Source organism: Zea mays, chromosome 2 (genome assembly GCF_902167145.1).
Source record: "Zea mays cultivar B73 chromosome 2, Zm-B73-REFERENCE-NAM-5.0, whole genome shotgun sequence".
NCBI classification, from domain to species: domain Eukaryota; kingdom Viridiplantae; phylum Streptophyta; class Magnoliopsida; order Poales; family Poaceae; genus Zea; species Zea mays.
Window position 1 is genome coordinate 1,015,505 of NC_050097.1, and position 27,262 is coordinate 1,042,766.

At 46.4% G+C, this 27,262-nt stretch overlaps 1 protein-coding gene, 1 long non-coding RNA gene and 1 other non-coding gene across 3 annotated transcripts; 2 read left to right on the forward strand and 1 right to left on the reverse strand.

The window, feature by feature from the left end:
• The first annotated feature begins 13,541 nt into the window (after positions 1–13,541).
• LOC115032958 (MIR393aHG) lies at positions 13,542–14,462 on the forward strand. The gene is made up of 2 exons (NR_163727.1): positions 13,542–13,814; positions 14,109–14,462. It is a non-coding gene; the product is annotated as an MIR393aHG (long non-coding RNA).
• On the forward strand, positions 13,631–13,756 carry MIR393a (microRNA MIR393a). Its single transcript, NR_121103.1, has one exon. It is a non-coding gene; the product is annotated as a microRNA MIR393a (primary transcript).
• Positions 14,463–15,685: 1,223 nt separating the features above from the next.
• On the reverse strand, positions 15,686–17,822 carry LOC100382208 (uncharacterized). Its single transcript, NM_001174966.2, has one exon. The coding sequence runs from the start codon at positions 17,805–17,807 to the stop codon at positions 15,762–15,764; it is 2,046 nt and encodes a 681-aa protein (NP_001168437.2). The 5' UTR covers positions 17,808–17,822; the 3' UTR covers positions 15,686–15,761.
• Positions 17,823–27,262: the final 9,440 nt, after the last annotated feature.

Genomic DNA, 27,262 nt, shown 5'->3' on the forward strand with positions numbered 1-27,262 from the left:
TTCTTGGCCTCTCTCTTGAAGCCAAGACCATCCTTAATTGAGGGGTGTCTACCAACCGTATAGGCATCCCTTGCAAATTTTATTTTATCAACTTCATTCTTGCTAGTCTTAAGTTGGGTATTAAGACTAGCCACTTCCTTATTTAATTTGGAAATTAAAACTAGATGTTCACTACAGGCATCAACATCGAAATCCTTACACCTATTGCAAATCTTAACATGTTCTACACAAGAATTAGATTTATTTGCTACTTCTAACTTAGCATTTAAATCATTGTTAACACCTTGTAAAGTAGAAATGGTTTCATGACAAGTAGATAGTTCATAAGAAAGCATTTCATTTCTTTTTACTTCTAAAGCATATGATTTTTGTGCCTCTACAAATTTATCATGTTCATCATACAATAAATCCTCCTGCTTTTCTAAAAGCCTATCCTTTTCATTCAATGCTTCAATCAATTCATTGATTTTATCTATCTTAGGTCTATCTAAGCCCTTGAACAAGTATGAATAATCTATGTCATTATCACTAGACTCACTATCACTAGAAGAAGCATAAGTGGAGTCTTGAGTACTCACCTTCTTCTCCCTTGCCATAAGACATGTGAGACGCTCGTTGGGGAAGAGAGCCGATTTGTTGAAGGCAGTGGCGGCGAGTCCTTCGTTGTCGGAGTCGGAGGAGGAGCAATCCGAGTCCCACTCCTTTCCTAGATGCGCCTCGCCCTTTGCCTTCTTGTATTGCTTCTTCTTTTCTCTTTTGTTCCCCTTTTCCTGGTCACTTTCATTATCGGGACAGTTAGCGATAAAATGACCAAGCTTACCGCATTTGAAGCATGAGCGCTTCCCCTTGGTCTTGGTCTTGCTTGGCTGCCCCTTGCGACCATTTAGCGCCGTCTTGAATCTCTTGATGATGAGAGCCATCTCTTCATCGTTGAGTCCGGCCGCCTCAATTTGTGCCACCTTGCTGGGTAGCGCCTCCTTGCTTCGTGTTGCCTTGAGAGCGAGAGGTTGCGGCTCGTTGATCGGACCATTCAAGGCGTCGTCCACATATCTCGCCTCCTTGATCATCATTCGCCCGCTAACAAATTTCCCAAGAACTTCTTCGGGCGACATCTTGGTGTACCTGGGATTTTCACGTATATTGTTCACCAAGTGAGGATCAAGAACGGTAAATGACCTTAGCATTAGGCGGACGACGTCGTGGTCCGTCCATCGCGTGCTCCCGTAGCTTCTTATCTTGTTGATAAGAGTCTTGAGCCGATTGTATGTTTGCGTTGGCTCCTCGCCCCTTATCATTGCGAACCGTCCAAGCTCGCCCTCCACCAACTCCATCTTGGTGAGTAAGGTGACGTCGTTCCCCTCATGAGAAATCTTGAGGGTGTCCCAGATTTGCTTGGCGTTATCCAAGCCGCTCACCTTATGGTATTCATTCCTGCACAAGGAAGCTAGAAGAACAGTAGTAGCTTGTGCATTCTTATGAATTTGTTCATTAATGAACATGGGACTATCCGAACTATCAAAATGCATTCCACTCTCTACAATCTCCCATATACTAGGATGGAGAGAGAATAGGTGACTACGCATTTTGTGGCTCCAAAATCCGTAGTCCTCTCCATCAAAGTGTGGGGGCTTGCCGAGTGGAATGGAGAGCAAATGAGAATGTGAACTTTGCGGAATACGAGAGTAATCAAAAGAAAAGTTCGAATTAACCGATTTTCTTCTCTCGTAGTTGTTGTGGTCCTCGTCCTTTTGGGAAGAAGTAGACTCATCGCTGTCGTAGTAGACGATCTCCTTGATGCGTCTTGTCTTCTTCTTCTTCCCATCTCTTCGCTTGTGGCCCGAGCCCGAGTCATTGGACTTGTCATCCCTTGGCTCGTTGACGAAGGACTCCTTCTCCTTGTCGTTGATCACAATTCCCTTCCCCTTAGGATCCATCTCTTCGGGCGGTTAGTCCCTTTCTTGAAGAGAACGGCTCTGATACCAATTGAGAGCACCTAGAGGGGGGGGTGAATAGGTGATCCTGTAAAAAACTTCAAACTTATAGCCACAAAACTTGATTAGGTGTTAGCACAGTTTATGCCAAGTGGCTAGAGAGGAGTCAAAACACAATAACCACAAGAATCCAATCAAGCACAGAGTGACACAGTGGTTTTATCCCGTGGTTCGGCCAAGACCAACGCTTGCCTACTCCACGTTGTGGCGTCCCAACGGACGAGGGTTGCAATCAACCCCTCTCAAGCGGTCCAAAGACCCACTTGAATACCACGGTGTTTTGTTTTCCTTTCACTATCCCGTTTGCAAGGAATCTCCACAAATTGGAGTCTCTTGCCCTTACAAGTATATGATCACAAATGAAACACAGAGTAAGGGAGGGAAGCAACACACACAAATCCACAGCAAAAGCGCACACACACGGCCAAGAATCGAGCTCACAAGACTATCTCAGAGTTCTCACTTAGAACAGAGCTCGAATCACTTAGAAACACAAACGAATGCGCAGAGACTTAGTGTGGATGATCAAGAATGCTCAAAGGTTGCTTGTGTGTATCCTCCATGCGCCTAGGGGCTCCTTTTATAGCCCCAAGGCAGCTAGGAGCCGTTGAGAGCAAATCCGGAAGGCCATCCTTGCCTTCTGTCGTCGGGGGCACCGGACAGTCCGGTGCACACCGGACACTGTCCAGTGCCCGATTTGTTTCCTTAAACGGTGAAGACGACCGTTGCAGACCGTTGGCAGATCTGGCGCTGTTGGCGCACCGGACATGTCCGGTGCACACCGGATAGTCCGGTGCCGTCTTCCGACCGTTGGCTCGGCCACGTGTCCCGCGCGGATTGCGCGGCCGACCGTTGGCCCTGGCCGACCGTTGGCTCACCGGACAGTCCGGTGCACACCGGACAGTCCGGTGAATTTTAGCCGAAGTCGCCGGCCAATTTCCCGAGAGCGGCCAGTTTGAGTCGCGCCAGCCTGGCGCACCGGACACTGTCCGGTGCACACCGGACAGTCCGGTGCTCCAGACCGAGCTGGGTCTTGGCAGCACACAGCCAAGTCCCTTCTCCTTTTCTCTATTCTTCTTCTTTCTGTTTCTAACACTTAGACAAATATATTAGTACTTAAAACCAATGTACTAAGGCTTAGAAACATACCTTTACTTCATGATTTTCACCTTGTTCATCCATGTACATAAATTCCCAATTAAGCACATGTGTTGGCACTCAATCACCAAAATACATAGAAATGGCCCAAGGGCACATTTCCCTTTCAAGGCTTACACCTAGTTCCTATATAATTTTGGTGGTTGAATTGCCCAACACAAATCTTTGGACTAACTTGTTTGCCCAAGTGTATAGATGATACAGGTGTAAAAGGTTCACACTCAGCCAATAAAAAGACCAAGTTTTGGATTCAACAAAGGAGCAAAGGGGCAACCGAAGGCACCCCTGGTCTGGCGCACCGGACTGTCCGGTGCACCAGGGGGACTCAGACTCAAACTCGCCACCTTCGGGAATTTTCCAGGACGGCGCGCTATAATTCACCGGACTGTCCGGTGTACACCGGACAGTGTCCGGTGCTCCAAGGAAGCGTGACCTCCAGAACTCGCCAGCCTCGGGATTTCACTTCAGTCGCTCCGCTATAATTCACCGGACTGTCCGGTGTGCACCGGACTGTCCGGTGTACCAGCGGAGCAACGGCTATCTCCGCGCCAACGGCTCTCTGCCGCGCATTTAATGCGCGCTCTGCGCGCGCAGATGTCAGGCGCGCCCATTCCGGCACACCGGACAAGGAACAGTAGATGTCCGGTGTGCACCGGACACCCAGGCGGGCCCACAAGTCAGAAGCTCCAACGGTCAGAATCCAACGGCAGTGATGACGTGGCAGGGGGCACCGGACTGTCCGGTGTGCACCGGACTGTCCGGTGCGCCATCGAACAGACAACCCAGCCAACGGTCAAGTTTGGTGGTTGGGGCTATAAATACCCCAACCACCCCACCATTCATTGCATCCAAGTTTTCCACTTCCCAACTACTACAAGAGCTCTAGCATTCAATTCTAGACACACCAAAGAGATCAAATCCTCTCCAAATTCCACACAACGCTATAGTGACTAGAGAGAGTGATTTGCTTGTGTTCTTTCGAGCTCTTGCGCTTGGATTGCTTTCTTCTTTCTTGATCTTTTCTTTGCAATCAAACTCATTTGTAATTGAGGCAAGAGACACCAAACTTGTGGTGGTCCTTGCGGGAACTTTGTGTTCCAAGTGATTGAGAAGAGAAAGCTCACTCGATCCGTGGATCGTTTGAGGGAGGGAAGGGTTGAAAGAGACCCGGCCTTTGTGGCCTCCTCAACGGGGAGTAGGTTTGCAAGAACTGAACCTCGGTAAAACAAATCTCCGTGTCTCACTTGCTTATTTGCTTGGGATTTGTTTTGCACCCTCTCTCGCGGACTCGTTTATTTATTACTAACGCTAACCCCGGCTTGTAGTTGTGTTTATATTTATAAATTTCAGTTTCGCCCTATTCACCCCCCCTCTAGGCGACTTTCACTTTGTCACTAGAAAGTCAACAAAGGACACTAAATAAACCGCTACCCGGACTAAAGAAGGAAGACTCGTCCCTCCACTAGAGGGAACCCTTGGAGATAAGTAGGCTTGGCAATGGGGCGGGTTCGGGTCGGGTCCCCGCGGGTTTAGACCCGGCGGTGTTCGGGGCGGGTTTAAATTTTGCCCCGCGGGGGAACGGATTCGGGGGCCCAAATTAATTCGGTTTCGGGGCAGTTCTCCATTTTCACCCGTGGTTTTTTTTGCGGGGACCCAAAACCCGAACCAAACCGAGTCAGCCCACCCAACGCAGGCAACCCAACTCATTGAAACCGGCCAGGCCCAGCCCAACTAGGACGCAAAGTGGCAAAACCCTAGGCTAAGCCACCGCCCAGGCGCCCACCGACAATCGCAGGCTCGCCGCTCGCACAGACGCACTCGGCAGTCGTCACTCCGCTCGCCCCTGGCCTCGCCCTCGCCCACCCACGTTCGCTGCGCCGTCGCCCGTGGCTCGTCGTACGGCTGCTCGGGCCACCGGCGCAGGTGGCCGCGCAGGCGCCACCGGTGTTTGGGACCGGTTACGTCCAGGCGCGGGGCGCCACCGGCGACGTCCAGGCGACCGCGCGTCCGTGGCTGTGTCTAGGCCACCGGCGACCGGACATCCGTGTCTTGCTCCTATGCGTCCGTCCGCTGCGCTGTGCTACTCCCTCAGTCCCTCTGCAAGTCTGCTACTCTGCGTCTCTGCTGCCTATTGGTGACTAGTGAGTTCGCAACTTTGCAGTTTGCACATATAGATGTTGTTGTATCTAATTAGTTGGGTTTAGTATATATTTAAGTAAGGACACGAACATATAGATGTTGCTGTCTTTAACATTTTGCATTTTTTCAGAGTATTAGGGTGAAGTGAAATGTCGACTGCAGGTACTAGTGCTTCTCATGCTCCTACAACCAGATCCAGATCAGCTGCTATATCTCAAGCGGAAACACAAGCAGCAGCAACTCCTCGATCTGATTCAGCAGCTGCAGCAGGTACAGATGATGTGTTAGAAATAAAGGATGATGATGTTGTTGGTAGTAAGAGGAAACGAGGACCAAAATTAAAATCTAAAGTTTGGTTAGAGTTTGATAGAATTGAATTAAATGGGGTTTGGAAAGCAAAATGCAAATGGTGTAAGAAGCATTTAGGAGGGGACACAAGAAATGGTACCGGTCACTTGAGTGGTCATCTTGAGATTTGTCCAGATAGGGCTGTTAGGAAGGGTATAAAACAGTCATCTCTTAAATTGACTGCAAATCCACAAGATGGGACTGTGACTGTGGAGAAATACGTTTTTGATCAAGAAGTAGCTAGAAAATAGCTTGAATTAATGGCTATTATCCATGAGTACCCTTTGTCTATGGTGGACCATGTTGGATTTTGCAAGTTTTGTGCAGGATTGCAACCATTATTCAAAGTATTGTCTAGGAATACACTTAGGAAGGACATCCTTGATATGTATGAACTGCAAAAACAATCCATGTTGAAGTATTTTCGGAAGTTGAGTTCTCGAGTTGCTATTACTACCGATTTATGGACAACAAACCACCAAAAGAAAGGCTACATGGCTGTGACAGCACACTTTATAGATGATGATTGGAAGCTAAAGAGTTTTCTTATTAGTTAATAGATAACTATCCATATTGTTCTTTATATCCTAACTTCCTCAATTAATCTCCTCATATAGTGTTGAACTCATTTTGTGCAGATTCCTTTATGTTCCAGCCCCACATACAGCTGAGGTTATTGCTGATATTCTTCATGATGTTCTCCTTGATTGGCATATTGAGAGGAATTTGTCTACTATAACTCTTGATAACTGCAGCACAAATGATAGTGTTATGAGGAATATGGTTGGGACCTCCAATGACAGCCTCAGGCAAAGAGTGGACACTGTGAAAGGCAAGTTGCCCTCCCCTCTTGTATGTTACAAGGTAAATTAATCCATATGAGATGTGCTTGCCATATTTTAAACCTGGTTGTGAAAGATGGAATGAGTGTAATGGAATATGGAATTGATAGTATTAGAGAGATTGTGGGATTTTGTTCTGCCACACCTAAAAGACATGAGAAATTTGAGAAAATGGCATTGCAAATGAAGGGTAAATATGACAAAAGGATAGCTCTTGACTGCAAAACTAGATGGAACTCTGCTTATCTAATGCTTATCACTGCTTTGTTGTACAAAGATGTGTTTGAACGCCTTGCTGCTCGTGCCCCTTGTATTCCAACTGAAGATGATTGGCAGTTTGCTAAGGACCTTTGTGATAGATTAAAGATATATTATGATGTCACAGAGTTGTTATCTGGCACTAACTATGTCACAGCCAACATTTTCTTTCCCAACATCACCAATATCTATTTGGTAATTAGGAAGTGGCAAGTAAGTGCTAACCCAAAGGTTGAAGAAATGTCTAGTAAAATGAAAGAGAAGTTCAACAAATATTGGATTGATGTGCATGGTTTGATGGTTGTTGCTGCTGTCCTAGATCCTAGGTATAAACTTCATCTTTTGAATGCACTTTTTCTAAAAATACATGGATCTGAAAGTACATCTATGGAGGTTGTTAACAAAGTTAAGGACATTCTTTATAACTTGGTCATGGAGTATCAAGATTCTCTAGAAGTTGTTGCCACAACAGATGGTGCTCGACCTAGGGCAAGTAGTGGTCCTAGTGACATGTTAGAGGAGGATTGGATGGACACTTTTGATGATTACATGTCCAAGCAACCAGATGTGACCTCCACTTATGTGCGCACAAAGCTGGATTTGTACTTAGAGGAACCACTGCTTCCTAGGACACAGGGTTTGGATATCATCCTGTGGTGGCAGCATGTTGGGCTCAAATATCCTACTTTGAGAAAGATTGCACGTGATGTGCTTGCAATACCTGTTTCAACAGTGGCATCTGAGTCCGTGTTTAGCACAGGAGGCCGAATAATTAGTCCACACCGTAGTAGGCTTGCACCATCAATGGTGGAAGCACTCATGTGTATGCAGGCTTGGTCCCGTGCTGACATGTTAGGTATGTGATCTAATTTTTATATGTTCTTTGATTTCTTGCACAGTACATGAAACAACCAATTTCTGAGTTTTTTTGCAATGCAGGGTCTCCTCCAACTATTGTGGGTGCTTTGATGACTTGTCTTGATGACCAAGATGAAGACACAATATTGTTTATTTGTTGCTTTGTGAATTTGTGACTTATTCAATAATCCTTAATCAAGATAGAATTGAAGAACATGACTCGATCATTGTTTTATTATTTTGTAGGACGAACATGAATCGACCGTTGTTGATTGAGCATTTGAGCCGGAGCCTTATTTTGTAGGACAAACTGCTTGCTGCTGCTTACTGTTTTACTTTGCTACAAAAACTTGTAATAATATTATACATTGCTACTTGTTGCAGTTGCTTGCTAAATGTATGTCTTGCAATAGCATGAAACAGTGGAACTTGGAAGTTCAAACTGCTATTTTGCTATGTATGTCAGTATGTGCTTGCTGACTTAGTGACTTGCTGAGTTAGTTCAAACTGCTATTTTGTTAAATGCTGAGTTGCTGATTGTTGTGCACTACAACACTAGTGCTTGCTGTCATGTTGTGCGCCAGTTTGTGTTGTGCAGACTGTACAGTACATGCTGCATGTTGCCGGTTGCTGTGAAATGTGAATTGTGTATTGTGTTTGCTGCTCTGTCTTTCGGGTCCACGAGTCCCCCATCGGGTTACGGGTCCCCGCGGGTTCGGGTGTGGTCTGTGTTTTCACCCGTATCATATTTCGGGTTCGGGTCGGGTTTTTAATTCGGGTTTCGGGGGCGGGTCCGCGGATGATCCACCCGACCCGAACCCGCCTCGTTGCCAACCCTAGAGATAAGGAGCTACACGACGTCACCCGACTCTTGCTCATTTTGGTCGACCTTTCGACTCATGTAATGGGTCGTTCTCTCACCTTGGCATATAAAAGCGAGGGAAGGACCATAATTTAGGGGACACGAGAAAACATACACACTCAGCCTGACACAAGTCAGCACATAGCACTAGTAATCGCATGAACACTCATCCATGAGAAACTTGGGAGCTCGATCCTTCTCTCGCATGTTTCTAACCCCTTACTACAAACTAGTGCAGGATAACACGAGTTACTCAACTAGATGCAGGGACATTCAACTCAAACTAGTATACATCTTTGTGTCTACCTTGCACATCATCGGCTCTAAGACGCGCAAAGCATGATAGTTAGTAGCCGATGGTTATGAAACATCAACACTATGCCTATTGGCGATCATAAAAACATGATGTGACCACCAACATTTCATGTTTCACACTAGTAGAAAACAACTCTATGCCTGCGGTGGTCGCTAATTTCAAGCGCTAATGAAAGTAAAATGGTCAGCCCAACCCAAAAACCGCTAGTGGAAACACCTTTTGCACTGGCGGGTTCCTAAAAAACCGCAGTTGTAAATCGTGCATTTCCACTAGCGGTTTTCTTAAAGACCCACCAAAATAAATGATTTGAAATTGATTTTTTTAGTTTTCACATGACCTCGTATGAAAAAACCACCAGAATAAAAGTCATATTTTAGAAGTTATGAAACTTAATTTTTTCATTTGAAATCATTTTGACGGGTATCTGGGAACTAGGTACCCCAAAGTAGGCCCATGACTCTTGACGGGCCACCCGCCCACCAGATCCCTGTCGAGCAACTCAGCGAGGTGGAGATCGTGATTAGGTCCTCGTCGAGCAAATAAGTGAGACAGAGGTCTCGTCAAGGTCCCTAACAAGCAAGTCGGCAAGGCGGGGTCTCGATCGAGTCCCTGCTGAGCAAATCAGTGAGGCGTCCGGGCAGACCCATGAGCCTCGACTCTCGGGCCCGCCTATCACTCACCGGACGATCACTCACATATGTCTATACTCGCCTGTTATGAAAACAATGTAGGTATTGTTGGCCCGCGTCAGCAACATAGGCCACGTCGCTACCAAACACCGTTCGGGCGAATGGCGTGGCATACCGAATGGGTACAGGGAAGTCTCTATCGACGTGATAGCACATCATCACATGCGGTCTTTAGTGCTTCATGTATCTGCCTTGTGGAACCAATCAACCCTAGCCATGTAGAACCTAAGCATCAGAGTCTTTACAGTAACCCAAAATTGGGCGGGACGAAGCAATACACCATACCAGATGTATGCTTACGTACACCGGATGGATGATGTAGGTTTTCTGACAAAGAGGCAAGGCCGCACAACCCCAAAACAAACCTTGACTCTGCCATGTGGACTCGCCAAGCGTCGGTATGGGGATCTCAATGTTAGAGTCGCTATAGGGACCGTATACCAGGTGGATAAGACGACACGCCATGCCGGGTGAACAACTATGCACGACCCTGATAGCAGCATCAAGGAGACTACTTCAACATGACTATCAAAGACAACAGATCATGCCCTTACCAATAAGAAAAAGTCCCCTCAGTAAGGTCCTACCCTTGAAATTATAAAATGGCAGGATGTCACACCTGATTTCAGAAGGCAAATAGAATGTGAAACATGTACATGCCAGGATCAGAACTCACATAAACAATGATTACATAACTGACTCATCATCCACAATGCTTCAAATAATCATAGAATAATTATATTATTATAGGTGAGAGTCATTAACATAATATATATCAAAGTGCACATAATAGAAACATAGCAAACGTAAATATCTGCAGCTGACTGGGGGAGGTCGCTAGCCTAATCCTCGAATTCATTAAAATCCCAAAACTTCTGATGTTCCGCTCGACGCCTTCTTCTTCTCCTGAGCAGTGGTTGCATCAAAAGCAACCTCGTGTGTTTATGAAAGCAATGGTGAGTACACATCAATGTACTCAACAAATGCCCCGTTAGATGGACTAGCTTTATGTGGGGTTAGATTTTAAGTGTTTGGCCCAGCACGACCCGACCCAAAAATATTAAGGGCTGTGTCGACCCGAAGACTTAAGACCTAAGGCACGATGGGCTCATACCGTGCCAGCCCGGCCTAGCCCAGTCCAAGTTTCAGGTCTACCACCCACCCACGAGCTGGAAGGAATGGCGAAACTAAATCACGTGAACGAAGGTAGTCAATATGTAAAGATCTTTGTAGCTTATATATTAAGGGAAAACCCCTTATTTCGGTCAAGCAGAAACAAGGAGATTCTCACTTTTGGAAAAGAAATTCTGAGTCTTCGTGATATTTTTTACAAATATTGTAAATCCTTTGTTGGAAATGACTTGAATACTAGCTTTTGGAAGAATATCTGGATAGGAAATATGCCTCTGTCTGATCAGTTCCCGGTTTTATTTGACTTGGCTTATGACAAAGACATTTCTGTTAATACTGTCGTGGCTTCCAATTTTGAGGCTCTCACTTTTAGAAGAAGGATTATTGGTAATCTGGGAGTTTTATTGGATGAGTTGATGATTTGTTGTAATCATGTTTCCTTGTCTGATCATGATGACAAAATAGAGTGGGTTATGGGAAGAAAAGGTTTCTCTGTGAATTCTTTATATAAAAAGAAAATGTTGGATTATGTCTCTATTCCCTACAAGTTTTTGTGGAAATCCAAGTTACCACAGAAAATCAAGATTTTCATGTGGTTGGTGGTGAGGAATACTAAAAACAATCTGAAAAAAGGAACTAGAATGGTTCTCTGGAATGTTGCTTTTGTGGCGTTGATGAATCCATTGATCATTTATTCTTTCATTATATATGTGGAGAGTAATTCAAGTGGCTTTGAATTTGATGGTGATCCCGAATAGTATTAGCAACCTTTGTGATAACTGGTTAAATAAACCAAAAGACAAGATTGTTAATCTGGTTTTGTTTGGTTGTGGAGCTATGGGCAATTTGGCGCACTAGAAATGATTGGTTCTTTGGTAATAAAACTATTCTCGATCCTTCTAACATCATTTTTCTTTGCTGCTTCTGGCTAGATTCCTGGGCTATTCGACAGAAAAAGAAGGAGCAAAAAATGGTGGTCCAAGGAAGCCAGCTAATCCGAAGGATAGCAAGTGAAACGTTCGACCGGGCGTTTGGGTGGTGCCCGAGAGACAGACGAATTTCTGAGTGAATAGGCTAGAATTTGGTTTCTGGAGTTGGAGATAGCCTTTCTTTTGGTGGGTGTCTTGTTTAAGTGTATTTTGATGCGCCTGTTTGTCGTGTGCTGGTTGTAAATAAGAACATCTTATGCTGCTTGTCGCAGGTCGAACTTTATCTCCTATCCTAGGCTCTCTACTTATCTAGGTTGATAGTGTAAGGTGTCTAGATAGAGATCTGACCTAGCTGCTTATCTGTCGGGTCGTTTGATCGCGATGGATGTCGTTGTTCTGAACTATCATATTTCCTAATGAAATAGGGGGCTTCACCCCTTTGTCAAAAAAAATTAATATATGACCCACTTATCTCAAATTCTTGATTCCCGTGTATAATAATACGACGGTTAGTTTATAGCCCGCTTCTACTATCTCCTCTCATTTATCTTCCACGTCAGTATTTAGCTAGTTTGTAGCCCGTCATTATGCTTGCTCTAATTAATAAGTAAATGAATGGACTCCATTCATCCGTGCATGAATCAGCGCTAAAAGTAGCTAACCCTATTTAATACACCATATCTTGAGAGGTATATAGAGAGTTAAATGAAAAAAAAATACAAGAGACAGACTCTTTGCGAAGAGTCCATTTCTATACTGCTATATATATATATAAATAATGTGTTTTGGCATCATTTATAATGTGACAGATTTTAAAGATACTCATTGTAGAATACAGTTCTTTTTAGATATTTCTCGTGCATAGAAAACCGGCTCTACTTCCTTAACAACTCAGCTGCTAGCTTTTACTAACAGGATCTTTTTTTGTTTCTTGCGCACATTGAGCCCACGGGCCCAACCAACAGAGAGGGAGAGAGAGGAGTTGTGAAAGCCCAGCAGGCAAAGAACGGAATGACGAAATCCACAGCCCAGTTATTAGCATAGCAAGAAGTTGTGTGGTGGGCATCAGCGTGTCGTCACCCGGTCGTCCTCGCTCACTCTCCAACGACAATTCCATTCCATGGCATGTCGAAGTTGAAATCCCACCACTGCACGCACGCCTGTCTCCTCCCTCCGCTTGTCTGTACGTACATTCGTGAGCAACGCTGTTCTTTCAGTTCAGCAGCGACAAAGTTCCTGCTGTGTTTGCCTAGCTGTGTGTCTGTCTGTCTGTGCAGCTGATATACCAATACTGACAGGGGTGGCAAGTCTTTGTTTTTGTCCACGAAAGAAAAAAGAGATATATATACTTGGTGAAGCAGTAGTGAAAATGGATGATGCATCTGAGCCAGAGAGAGAGAGAGAGAGAGAGAGAGAGAGAGAGAGAGAGAGAGAGAGAGAGAGAGAGTATCTACCTCGCAACAAGTGCGCTCTGCACTACTCGGCTCAGTGTCCTTTTTCATATATATATATGCCACTGTTCTGCTGGTCTATCGTCGAAAGCCTAGCTGGGCTGTGGGCGGGAAACTACAAGTTGTCTGGAATTGAAAGAAAGAAAGCGGGGTAAATTATGATGATGATGGCGTACGCGATCTCCTCAAATCATTGCGATTTTACACAACAACATACATATTACATATAGCTAGGAAAGGGAATAGATTCATTAGAAACACCATGATGATGATGGCGGGAAGGACCAGCGACAAGAAATGGGCCCAGACCACCGCGGGGCCCGACCTCACATGACGCTTGTCGACCGCGGGAAGCAGCATCTCCGTGGTGGGCCCTCCGTGTCCCCTTCGGCCCGGGATGGCCCACGTGCACGTCGAAAGCGTGAGAGCGAGAGGAGGACGCCTACCTAAGCGAGCAATGCAACAGCCATCATCGTCATTCACCTTGCCTATCCATCATCCTCGTCTTCTTCTGTCTATCCATGGCGATTTGGCGTTATAACCACCCCCACCCCCACCCTTCTCTGGCTACGTCCTCGCTTTCCCTTCCTCCCAGCTGCCTGCCCCCCCTTCCCTACCCTAGCTACGCACGCTACCAGCTGCCCCCCATCCATGCCGTCCAGGAAGCTGGTGGAGGACTCCAAAGGGATCGCATTGATCTATTCTCACCTGCCGCCTGCTGCATGCGATGCGAGTCGACGACAAGATCAGTGCAATCCCTTTGGAATTTTCCACTCGCGCCTTCACCCCCGCCGCACGTGCCACACGCCCCTCCATCTTCCATGGATTCCATCTCTCATCAGGTATCTCTCTCTCTATCTGCTCTTGCAAGCTACTTCCATGGATTTGATTTTTGTTAAGTTCGCCTACTTGCTCTCCACGTACGTACTGGCTACATCGTTTCTGCGCACCACACACCCACCAGGCCATGAGGAATCAATTTGCTCATGGGAGCATGATGATGCAGACAAGTACAAACATAGTATATAATAAAAATAGCTGCCGATTCATTCTTTCCTTTCGCTCATCGTTTTCGTAGTTAATTCATTCATTGGCATGGTTAAGTATGTGTAAATACTTACATGTAGATATATCAGGGTAAAGGTCCAGACAGGACCCATTTAAGAGGATTGAATATGCCTGCAGCGGTCGGCCGCCCCAACTGCACCTGCACGCGCATCAGTGTATTTCGATCAACTCTCTCTGTCCTTTCTGCTTTCTCCAAATTAATACACTTATTCCTCAGACGACACTGTCGCTCACTAGTCAAAGCAGTATCTAGTTTTTACCACTTTAGAGTGAAAGATACATATATTTTTAAAATACTCTGTTTAGCATTACATTACATTGTAATATTCAGTTTTGATTGTGAATTGGAGATGACAGCATTAAGAAGACAAATTGATGATGAGATTACTGTTCGCCAATTCATGATGAGATTTTCAAATTCATTGATGATTTAGACAATTTCAACACCTCAAAACTACAAGGATGCAATTGCCCCGGAATTTGGTGATATGTTTGCTTCTTTTTATTTATATACTTTCCTTATTTGAACATGAACCTTAAATTCTATATAACACTAATCTATTTATACAGCTTCGCCAGGGCCTTTTAGACAACAACCGGACTCCACCACTTCTGTGTCCTTTCTCCTTTCCTCCAAATACATGCCAAACTTACGTATTCCTTACACACACTAGTCTCTCTGTATGTATGTAGAGATACTCGAGCCAATCGTGTATCATCTGGACCTACAGTCCAACCGGACTAATCAGCGACGCATGGTCGGCGGAACCCCACTAGACCGGTGCATTCATCAGTTTCTTTTTTGATCGTGGAATGAATGAGTTGATCTATCAACGGCAATTTGATGATATGTTTGCTTCTTTTATTTATATAGTTTCTTTATTTGAACATGTGTTGTGTATTGGTATGAACCTTAAATTATATATAACACTAATCTTTTACGGCCTTGCTTGATTTTGTCGTGCAGTCTTTTTTTTCCCAATGAATTTTCATCACGCGTTTGACACTGTTGTGAGATATGCAACAACCATCCTGTCATCCTGAGACTACAACTCAATTGCTATTCAGACTTTCCGTTATAATTTTAGTCACTCTGTTACCGTTGCATTTTAGTCATTCTATTATAGTCTCTATCGTTCTCGTTCACACATTCAGACATTACGTTACAGTTTCATTCATTCCATTATGGTTTCTGTTACAATTGGAGTCATTTCCTTACCGTTGCAGTTTTAGTCATTCTGTTACCTTCTCACATTCATTATGTTACAATTTTAGTCATTTTATTACAGTTTAAGGCATTCCGTTATATTCTTAGTCATCCATTCTATTACAGTTTAAGCCATTCCGTTCTAGTTTTAGTAATTGCACTATAATTTCTGTTACAGTTTTAGTCAATTTGTTACCGTTAGTCATTCACTTTCGTTCAAAGAATGGATTGAATTATTCGAACCAAACATCATGGCAACTCCACTCCATTTCACAGAAATTGTCTACGTATTTCCTTGCCGAACTCGACGTTAGCTCCGCCCCCCCGGTCCTTGTCTTGTTGAGCAAAGTCGTCGCTGCCGCACATCATGGCACTGATTGACCTGTTCTGTCCCCGTCGACTTGACTTGGCTCACACTCATACTGTGCTACATGGCTGGATGAACCATCCCCCGGCCCATAAAAATAAAAATAATTCGGACATAAAAATCCACAATGTGTTGCTTGCCATTACATCAAGATGTTTTCGTGCTGGAATGCTCGATGTCGAGTGATGACGCTGCCATTGCCATGGTTGGCAGGCTACTGCCCCAGGTCATCAGTGCTTCTGCAGACGACGTTGTTGAGCCGGAAGCATGAGCCGCCGGTGGCCCAAACGTCGCAACCGGCATCTTGGCGGGCAGTCTCGGCGGCGGCGCCTCGAACCGCAGCACATTGACGGCCTGCCGGATCGTGGGACGCAGGCTGCGGTCTGGGTGCGCGCACCAGAGGCCGACGAGCATCGCGCACGCCATCTCCTGGCTGTTGAAGTTGTTGCCGAGCCACGGGTCGGCCGCGTCGAGGATGCTTCCGCCACCGTACGAGTCCCAGACCCACTGCACCAGGTGGACGTAGTCCTCCTCTCTCACGAGCACCGCCGGCCGACGCCCACACGTGATCTCTAGGAGGAAGACGCCGAAGCTGTACACGTCCGACTCGACGCTGGCCTTCCCGGCGAGCATGGACTCCGGGTCCATGTACCCGAACGTGCCGGCGACGCCCGTGGTGTGCGAGCGGCGGCCGTCGTCGATGAGGCGCGCTAGGCCGAAGTCGCCGAGCTTGGCGTTGAACGACGCGTCCAGCATCACGTTGCTGGGCTTCACGTCTCGGTGCACCACGCGCTGCTCGGCGTCGTCGTGCAGGTACAGCAGCGCGGCGCCGACGCCGAGCGCGATGCCGTACCTGACCGGCCACATCAGCACGCTGTCCGGCCTGTGGAGGTGGTCGTCGAGGCTGCCGTTGGGCATCAGCTCGTAGACGAGGAGGAGCTTGTTGCCGCTGCCCTGGCACCAGCCGATTAGCTGCACCAGGTTGCGGTGCCGCAGCCGGCTGATGATCACCACCTCGGAGACGAACTCCTTCCAGCCTTGCCGCGCGGTCTTGGACACCCGCTTGACGGCCACGCAGCGGTTCCTGCCGTCGGTTGTCAAGATCCCGCGGTACACGGATCCAAAGCCTCCGCTGCCGAGTCTCCGGTCGTCAGAGAAGTTCTTGGTGGCGGCGGCGAGCTCACTGTAAGAGAACTGCCGTGGGCCGGATTCCACTAGGTCAAGGTCCAAGGGTTTGAGAAGCCCTGCTTCTTCATCCTCTCCCCGTGCCAGTCGTTTGCTTGGGGCCATGGCGGCAGCTGCTGCTTCTTCTTCTTCAGAAAGCCATCGTTGGAGCCAAGCCAGTGTCACCAGTATCGCAAGGTAATGCTTCCAGATGCAATACAAGGATATAGTCACGATATTTGCCACGAAGATGTATCCGAAACGATCATTGTCGTTGTTAATCGAGGAGAGAAGGGAGACAGCCAGAACAAGCACAAGAAAAGCAGCAGAGACGACTTTCATCTTCCTAGTGGAGGAGTTGCAGATGTATAGGCAGCCGATGGCGGCGTAGGCTACCAACTGAATGAGTAGCCGTATTGCACCGTCTCTGTAGTAATCAGGAAGAGAATACGAATCTGGATAATAGCTTATAGGGTAGAAACGACAAACATAGTCAAATATGACCACAGATAATAGGATAGTTACGATTGCAACATGTGAGATGGTTCTTCTCACTTTGCTCATCGAAGAAGTATAGTTAAACTTCCAGACGCAGTAGGAGGATACAGCCACAATATTGGCCCCGAAAACGAAGTCGATGCGAAACCTGGAGGTGCGAACTCCAATAGATGAGAGGAGGAAGACGAGCAGGAGAAGTAGAAGAAAGCCAGCGGAGATGAGCTTCTCCTGCCGAACCGAGTTGCAGATGTACAGGCAGGCGACGGCAAGGTAGGCTACTATCTCAATGGCTAGCGATGCAATACCATACCTAACGGAGCGATGAAGCACAAGATAAAGATACAGATAAAGATAAAGGTAGGCAAATATGATGACAAAGAAGAGGATAGCTACGGTTGCACCGTGTAAGATGGAGGAGCGTCGACGGCGGGAACGGGAAGGATGGACGACAGTACCGGAGGCTTCTGTGTCTGCCATGCTCACGCTCTGAACTGGATCTATGGAGGTTGGAAGTGAAGGAAGACATGACATGAAAATACCCGGGGGGAAGGGAGCAGAGCTTGTGTGGTAGGCAGCATCGCAGCACGGAAGAACAGTGGAACGAAGCAACCCGCCCACGACCACGAGTGGGGCAGGGGCCCACGTGGCATAGTGCAGCTGGCAGGTCGTAAGACGACCGGGTATGCGCGGCAGTCCGCAGAAGTCTCTCTCTCTCTCTCTCTCTTGAAGCGTCAACATATATGGCCGCCGCCAACAGGGTCGCCGTCAACAGATCGTAATACTCGCAAAACTATGTACTCCTTTTAAATAGAGCTGCTCAACTATAAAGTTAATGGAAATGAGAGCTGTTAGTATGTGTCCTTAACACTAGCTGGTTAACAGTAATTGGGGTAGGGTTAATCCTAACTGTCTAACCGCGCCCCTGATCGTGGGCTATCCTAACCGTTGGTTGCAGCCTCTGGTCACACGACACCATATAAATAGATTAATGGGTCCTCGCTCGACCACAAAACCCTAATTGACACTTTGAGAGGAACCGATCCCCTAGGCGCTCAGAGTGACTCGAATCGTTGTGACTATGTCTCATATCCCCGTTATCCCATCGGGATCTGAGGTTCCCCTGCAGGCAACATTGGAGGAGCTGATCCACCGCCGATCAACGACGGGAACCATTCTCCTCAACACACGCAGGAAGATCGAGAAGGAGGAGGAGACGGACCTTCACTGCAAGACGTCGTCGCAATGATGGATAGGAACAACAACGACGGTATGTATACATGTATCCCTCATTAGAATAGATCTACTCATCATCGATGTACTTTAGACACGGATTGGTATTCTAGGGACGTAGGAGTTGATCCTAAGCACCAAAGATTCTAACAATGGTATCAGAACCACCTAAGAACCCTAGATCTCCTAATCCGCATCAATTTTAAGAGATCACATAAAGGTCTCGGATCTATGTGAATGAACTCATTTTTTTATCACCGTTCATCACCCGAGAACAAAAGAGATTAGAATAGACAGGAGTTTTAGAACTCTCGGGGTTAGGGTTTACATGGCCCTAAATCTAGGGTTTTGGCCACAGTAAAGAGACTAGGTCTCGGCCACACCCATGAAAATCGAGAGAACAAAACAAACCGACGTTTAGGGTTAGGGTTTTTAATAATCTAACCCTAATTAGTGTCAACAGAGATGGCGCACAGGCCTCGGGATCCAACGATCCACGACCAAGAAATAGTAAAAAAGATACAGAAACCACACAGATCTCGTTAGGGTTTTTGAACCCTAACCAAAATATTCCCCAAAAGTGCATAGATGCACAGATCGAATCAAAGAAAATAATAGAAAAAATCGCGAGGGCCCGGATCTACGCGTCTCTACCTTCAAAACTCGACCCCGTTACAAAATATTCATCTCATACATGCATACCGTCGGAGAGGAAATCTCCGGCCGGGTGGCGGAGTGCACCCGCCCTAAATCCTAATATGAGGAGGGGCCTAGGCGTTTTGCTTGTTAGTTGGAAATTGGGATGAAAACGCAAGAACACACAAGGATTTAGAGTGGTACGGGCCGTCGGAGCGTAACACCCTACTCCACTGTGTGATGTATTGCTTGAGAGCTTGTATGAACTTGTGAGTGTCCGAGTGAGCCTAACATTGGGTTTGTCTTGTAACGTCGCATGCCTCCCCTTTTATAGCTGAAGGGGGGCATGCACAAAGGTCCTGAGCCCCGACATGTGGGCCCAGGGACATAAAGAATATAACACTTGGGCCTACTAACGTTTACTGCTGGAGTGATCTTCTTATGCCCTGACACCCGAGATCTGCGCGTCTTCGGCGTGCAGGGGAGGCTTCTCGTAGAAGGGATGATGAGCTCAGTGCGCCGCTCGGCACGGGCGCACTGTTTGTCAATAGACTGGATAGGCGCGCCGTCTGCTGGGTGACCCTGACGCCGCCTGCCAGCAGATTGGACAGGACACATTAAATGCAGAGAGGGCACGTCGCTCGTCAGCGTGGTGGCAGGCGGCGCGTCCTCTCCGCAATAAATGCAGAGGCTGCGCGGCGTTATGGGCCTCACGTCAGGCCCAGCCCGTTGGCTTATGTCACGGGCCACAAGCCACGTGGCAGCAGCGGGTCTCTGCCCTGAGCGGGGAGCGCAGGGCAGGGCCTGGACGCGTGTCAGCATCGAACCCTTTGAAAGTCACCTAGAGGGGGGTGGATAGGCGAAACCTGAAAAATTAAACTTTATCCCCCAACTAGATCTCTTGATTAGTGGTTAGAACAAGATATATATAATTATCGGAGTATAAAAACTAAGTCCTTGCTTGTAAAGAGTATTGCTTTCAAATAATGTGAAATTGATAAATCAATACTACTAATAAGTCTATGAGAATAAAGCAAGAAGGCTTAGGCAAGAAGAGCAATAACACAAGTTCTCTCTTGCAATGTGTTGCTTCACTAAATGAGAATTTAACTTGAAGCAACACCAAATGATATTGACAAAGAATAGCGCAAGAAAACTTAGAGGAAGGGAGATCAAACAAATCACAAGCAATAAACACAATGGACACAAGTGATTTGTTTTACCGAGGTTCGGCCCTTGAAGGCCTAGTCCCCGTTGAGGAGTCCACTAAAGACGGGTCTTTTTCAACCCTTTCCCTCTCTCCACCGATCACCCAAGGATCGGCAAGCTCTTCTTCTTCTCAAGGATCACTCTCGATCCCGCAAGGACCACCACACTCTTTGGTGTCTCTTGCTAGCTTTTACAAGACCTCCAAAACTTTGGAGGAAGTTCAATGGGAGTCAATACTCCACGCACAAATGAACACAAAGATGTAGCACACACTATCTCTCAATGAATCTCACAAGGCACTAGTTCTAAACTCAAATGAGTAGCTCTCTTTTGCTTGCTCTCTCTTTTGTGACACTTGTGTTGGTTGTAGTGGTCTAAATCTTGTGTATAGGATGGATCAATGAATATATGTGGTTGGGAAGGCTCAGGGCCGTGCCTGAGGCAGGGCGTGAGGGGCGGCCGACCTGGGCCCCCATCTCCTAGGGGCCCCATCCACTCCATATAGGACTTAAGGATTATTGTACCATGTTGGCAAAAACTTTCTCTATCGATGATTCATTTGATTTTGAGGAAAATAATCTGACATCAGAGTTAAGAATATTGCAAATGACACTGCCAGATAGATCAATGTCTGCTATCGAATTTTTTGAGTTTGTTAGTGAAAGGGAATTAGGCTTACACCTAGTTCCTAAATAATTTTGGTGGTTGAATTGCCCAACACAAATATTGGACTGACTAGTTTGCTCTAGTGTATAAGTTATACAGGTGCAAAAGGTTCACATCTAGCCAATAAAAAGACCAAGTGTTGGATTCAACAAAGGAGCAATAAGGCAACCGAGGGCACCTCTGGCTGGTGGCACCGGACTGTCCGGTGTGCACCGGACAGTGTCCGGTGCGCCCGTAGACTTCGTTTTCTACCCTTCGTCAGAGGACTTCGACTTCAACCCTTCGCCCTCGGGAATTCGCGGAGGCCGGCGCGCTATAATTCACCGGACTGTCCGGTGTGCACCGGACATGTCCGGTGCGCCAACGAACCGCGGCCTCCGGAACTCGTCATCCTCGGGTTTTCACGACAGCCGCTCCGCTATAATTCACCGGACTGTCCGGTGTGCCAGCGGAGCAACGGCTCTCTGCGGCGCCAACGGCTCCCTGCGGAGCATTAAATGCGCGCGCAGCGCGCGCAGAAGTCAGAGTCGCCCATACCGGTGCACCGGACATCAAACAGTACATGTCCGGTGTGCACCGGACACCCAGGCGGGCCCACAAGTCAGAAGCTCCAACGGTCGGAATCCAACGGCAGTGATGACGTGGCAGGGGCACCGGACTGTCCGGTGTGCACCGGACTGTCCGGTGCGCCATCGAACAGACGCCTCCAGCCAACGGTCAAGTTTGGTGGTTGGGGCTATAAATACCCCAACCACCCCACCATTCATTGCATCCAAGTTTTCCACTTCTCAACTACTACAAGAGCTCTAGCATTCAAATCTAGACACACCAAATAGATCAAATCCTCTCCAATTCCACTCAAGCCCTTAGTGACTAGCGAGAGTGATTTGCTTGTGTTCTTTCGAGCTCTTGCGCTTGGATCGCATTCTTTTCTTTCTCATTTATTCTTGTGATCATACTCAATTGTAACCAAGGCAAGAGGCACCAATTGTGTGGTGGCCCTTGCGGGGAAGTTTTGTTCCCGGTTGATTGAGAAGAAGAGAAAGCTCACTCGATCCGTGGGATCGTTTGAGAGAGGGAAAGGGTTGAAAAAGACCCGGCCTTAGTGGCCTCCTCAATGGGGAGTAGGTTTGCGAGAACCGAACCTCGGTAAAACAAATCCGCGTGTCACACTCTTATTTGCTTGCGATTTGTTTTGCGCCCTCTCTCGCGGACTCCTTTATATTTCTAACGCTAACCCGGCTTGTAGTTGTGATTATTTTTGTAAATTTCAGTTTCGCCCTATTCACCCCCCCCTCTAGGCGACTATCAATTGGTATCAAAGCCCGGTGCTTCATTAGAGCCTAACCGCTCGAAGTGATGTCGGGAGATCACGCCAAGAAGGAGATGGAGACCGGCGATAAGCCCACTACAAGCCAAGGGAGCACTTCATCGGAAGAGTCCCGCACCAAGAGAAGGGAGAAGAAGAAGAACTCCTCCAAGCGGAAGGAGAAAAGATCTCCCTCTTCTCACCACAAGGAGAAGAAGGAAAAATCTTCTTCTCACAAGCCGCATCGGAGTGGGGACAAGCCCAAGAGGATGAGGAAGGTAGTCTACTATGAGACCGACACTTCATCGACATCTACCTCCGGCTCCGACGCGGCGTCCGTCACTTCTAAACGCCAAGAGCGTAAGAAGTATAGTAAGATTCCCCTACGCTATCCTCGTGTTCCTAAACATACACCTCTACTTTCCGTCCCATTAGGTAAACCACCAACTTTTAATGGTGAAGATTATGCTATGTGGAGTAATTTAATGCGATTTCATCTAACCTCTCTCCACAAGAGTATATGGGATGTTGTTGAGTATGGTGTACAGGTACCATCTATAGGGGATGAGGACTATGACACGGACGAAGTGGCCCAAATCGAGCACTTCAACTCCCAAGCCGCAACCATCCTCCTTGCCTCCCTAAGCAAGGAGGAATACAACAAAGTACAAGGGTTGAAGAACGCCAAAGAGATTTGGGATCTTCTCAAGACGGCGCACGAAGGTGATGAACTCACCAAGATCACCAAGCGGGAAACGATCGAGGGGGAGCTCGGTCGCTTCCGTCTTCGCCAAGGGGAGGAGCCACAAGACATGTACAACCGGCTCAAGACCTTGGTGAACCAAGTGCGCAACCTCGGGAGTACAAAATGGGATGACCACGAAGTGGTTAAGGTTATTCTAAGAGCTCTTATTTTCCTTAACCCCACACAAGTTCAATTAATTCGTGGTAATCCAAGATATCCACTAATGACCCCCGAGGAAGTCATCGGGAATTTTGTTAGTTTTGAATGCATGATTAAGGGCTCCAAGAAGATCAACGAGCTTGACGAGCCTTCCACATCCGAGGCGCAACCGGTGGCCTTTAAGGCAACGGAGGAGAAGAAGGAGGAGTCTACACCAAGTAGACAACCAATTGACGCCTCCAAGCTCGACAATGAGGAGATGGCCCTAATCATCAAAAGCTTTAGGCAAATCCTCAAGCAACGGAAGGGGAAGGACTACAAACCTCGTTCCAAGAAGGTTTGCTACAAGTGTGGTAAGCCCGGTCACTTCATTGCAAAATGTCCTATGTCTAGTGACAGTGACAGGGGCGACGACAAGAAGGGAAGAAGAAAGGAGAAGAAGAAATACTACAAGAAGAAGGGCGGCGATGCCCATGTTTGTCGGGAGTGGGACTCCGACGAAAGCTCAAGCGACTCCTCCGACGACGAGGACGCCGCCAACATCGCCGTCACCAAGGGCCTTCTCTTCCCCAACATCGGCCACAAGTGTCTCATGGCCAAGGACGGCAAAAGGAAGGTAAAATCAAGGTCCTCCAATAAATATGAAACATCTAGTGATGAGGATGATAAAAATGAGGAGGAAAACTTGCGTACCCTTTTTGCCAACCTTAACATAGAACAAAAGGAAAAATTAAATGAGTTAATTAGTGCCATCCATGAAAAGGATGATCTCTTGGACTCCCAAGAGGACTTCCTAATCAAGGAAAACAAGAAACATGTTAAGGTTAAAAATGCTTATGCTCTAGAGATAGAAAAATGTAACAAATTATCTAGTGAGCTAAGCATATGCCATGACACTATTGCCAACCTTAGAAATGAAAATGTTAAATTAATTGCTAAGGTTGATTCTCATGTTTGCATTGATCCTAGAAATGATAATGTTGATTTACTAGCTAGGATTGATGAATTAAATGTCTCAATTGTTAGCCTTAGAAATGAGAATGAGAAACTAGTTGCTAAGGCTAAAGATTTTGATGTTTGCAATGCTACTATTTCCGACCTTAGAACTAAAAATGATTTGTTGCATGCTAAGGTTGTTGAACTTAAATCTTGCAAACCTTCTACATCTAATGTTGAGCATGTATCCATTTGTACTAGATGTAGAGATGTTAATGTTGATGCTATCCATGATCACTTAGCCTTAATTAAAAAACAAAATGATCACATAGCACAACTTAATGCTAAGATTAGTGAGCATGACTTAGAAAATGAAAAATTTAAATTTGCTAGAAGCATGCTCAATAATGGGAGACGCCCGGGCATTAAGGACGGTATTGGCTTCCAAAGGGGAGACAATGTCAAAATTAATGCCCCTCCTAAAAACTTGTCTAACTTTGTTAAGGGCAAGGCTCCCATGTCTCAGGATAACGAAGGATACATTTTGTACCCTGCCGGCTATCCTGAGAGCAAGATTAGGAAAATTCATTCTAGGAAGTCTCACTCTGGCCCTAATCATGCTTTCATGTATAAGGGTGAGACATCTAGATCTAGGCAACCAACCCATGCCAAGTTGCCTAGAAAGAAAACCACTAATGCATCAAATGATCATATTGTTTCATTTAAAACTTTTGATGCATCTTATGTTTTAACTAGCAAATCCGGCAAAGTAGTTGCCAAAATTGTTGGGGGCAAACACAAGGGCTCCAAGACTTGTGTTTGGGTACCCAAAGTTCTTGTATCTAATGCGAAAGGACCCAAAACCGTTTGGGTACCTAAAACAAAGAACTAAACTTGTTTTGTAGGTTTATGCATCCGGGGGCTCAAGTTGGATACTCGACAGCGGGTGCACAAACCATATGACAGGGGAGAAAAGGATGTTCTCCTCCTATGAGAAAAACAAAGATCCCCAACGAGCGATTACATTCGGGGATGGAAACCAAGGTTTGGTCAAAGGTTTGGGTAAAATTGCTATATCCCCTGACCATTCCATTTCTAATGTTTTTCTCGTAGATTCTTTAGATTATAATTTGCTTTCCGTATCCCAGTTATGTCAAATGGGCTACAACTGTCTATTTACTGATGTTGGTGTTACTGTCTTTAGAAGAAGTGATGATTCAATAGCATTTAAGGGAGTGCTAGAGGGTCAGCTATACTTGGTAGATTTTGATAGAGCTGAACTCGACACTTGCTTAGTTGCTAAGACTAATATGGGTTGGCTATGGCATCGCCGACTAGCCCATGTTGGAATGAAGAATCTTCATAAGCTTCTAAAGGGAGAACACATTTTAGGACTAACCAATGTTCATTTTGAGAAAGACAGGATTTGTAGCGCATGTCAAGCCGGGAAGCAAGTTGGCATCCATCATCCACACAAAAATATTATGACTACCGACAGGCCACTGGAGCTCCTACACATGGACTTATTCGGCCCGATCGCTTACATAAGCATCGGCGGTAGCAAGTATTGTCTTGTAATTGTGGATGACTATTCTCGCTTCACTTGGGTGTTCTTTTTACAGGATAAATCCTATACCCAAGATACCTTAAAAGGATTCTTGAGACGGGCTCAAAATGAGTTCGGCTTGAGGATCAAGAAGATTAGAAGCGACAACGGGACGGAGTTCAAGAACTCTCAAATTGAAGGCTTTCTTGAGGAGGAGGGCATCAAGCATGAGTTCTCTTCTCCCTACACTCCACAACAAAATGGTGTAGTGGAGAGGAAGAATCGAACTCTATTGGACATGGCAAGAACCATGCTTGATGAGTACAAGACACCGGATCGGTTTTGGGCCGAGGCGGTCAACACCGCCTACTATGCCATCAACCGGTTATATCTTCATCGAATCCTCAAGAAGACATCTTATGAACTCCTAACCGGTAAAAAGCCAAACATTTCATATTTTAGAGTTTTTGGTAGCAAATGCTTTATTCTTGTTAAAAGAGGTAGAAAATCTAAATTTGCTCCTAAAACTGTAGAAGGCTTTTTACTAGGATATGACTCAAACACAAGGGCATATAGAGTCTTTAACAAGTCCTCAGGACTTGTTGAAGTTTCTTGTGACGTTGTGTTTGATGAAACTAACGGCTCTCAAGTAGAGCAAGTTGATCTTGATGAGATAGGTGAAGAACAGGCTCCATGCATAGCGCTAAGGAACATGTCCATCGGGGATGTGTGTCCTAAGGAATACGAAGAGCCTCCAAATGCACAAGATCAACCATCCTCCTCAATGCAAGCATCTCCACCAACTCAAGGTGAGGATGAGGCTCAAGATGTTGAACAAGAAGATCAAGAAGATGAGCCACCTCAAAATGACGGCAACGATCGAGGGGGAGATGCAAATGATGAAGAAAAGGAGGATGATCAACCAAGGCCGACACACCCAAGAGTCCACCAAGCAATACAACGAGATCACCCCGTCGACACCATCCTCGGCGACATTCATAAGGGGGTAACTACTCGATCTCGGGTTGCACATTTTTGTGAACATTACTCGTTTGTTTCCTCTATTGAGCCACACAGGGTAGAGGAAGCACTTCAAGATTCGGATTGGGTGATGGCGATGCAAGAGGAGCTCAACAATTTCACAAGGAATGAGGTATGGCATTTAGTTCCACGTCCTAATCAAAATGTTGTAGGAACCAAGTGGGTCTTCCGCAACAAGCAAGATGAGCATGGTGTGGTGACAAGGAACAAAGCTCGACTCGTGGCCAAGGGGTATTCACAAGTCGAAGGTTTGGATTTCGGTGAAACCTATGCACCCGTAGCTAGGCTTGAGTCAATTCGCATATTATTAGCCTATGCTACTTACCATGGCTTCAAGCTTTATCAAATGGACGTGAAGAGTGCCTTCCTCAATGGACCAATCAAGGAAGAGGTCTATGTTGAGCAACCTCCCGGCTTTGAAGACAGTGAGTATCCTAACCATGTTTATAGGCTCTCTAAGGCGCTTTATGGGCTCAAGCAAGCCCCAAGAGCATGGTATGAATGCCTTA

Bases quoted from the DNA above. Each gene is read 5' to 3' on its own strand.
- LOC100382208 (NM_001174966.2), bottom strand. From the start codon at position 17,807: ATGTCATGTCTTCCTTCACTTCCAACCTCCATAGATCCAGTTCAGAGC.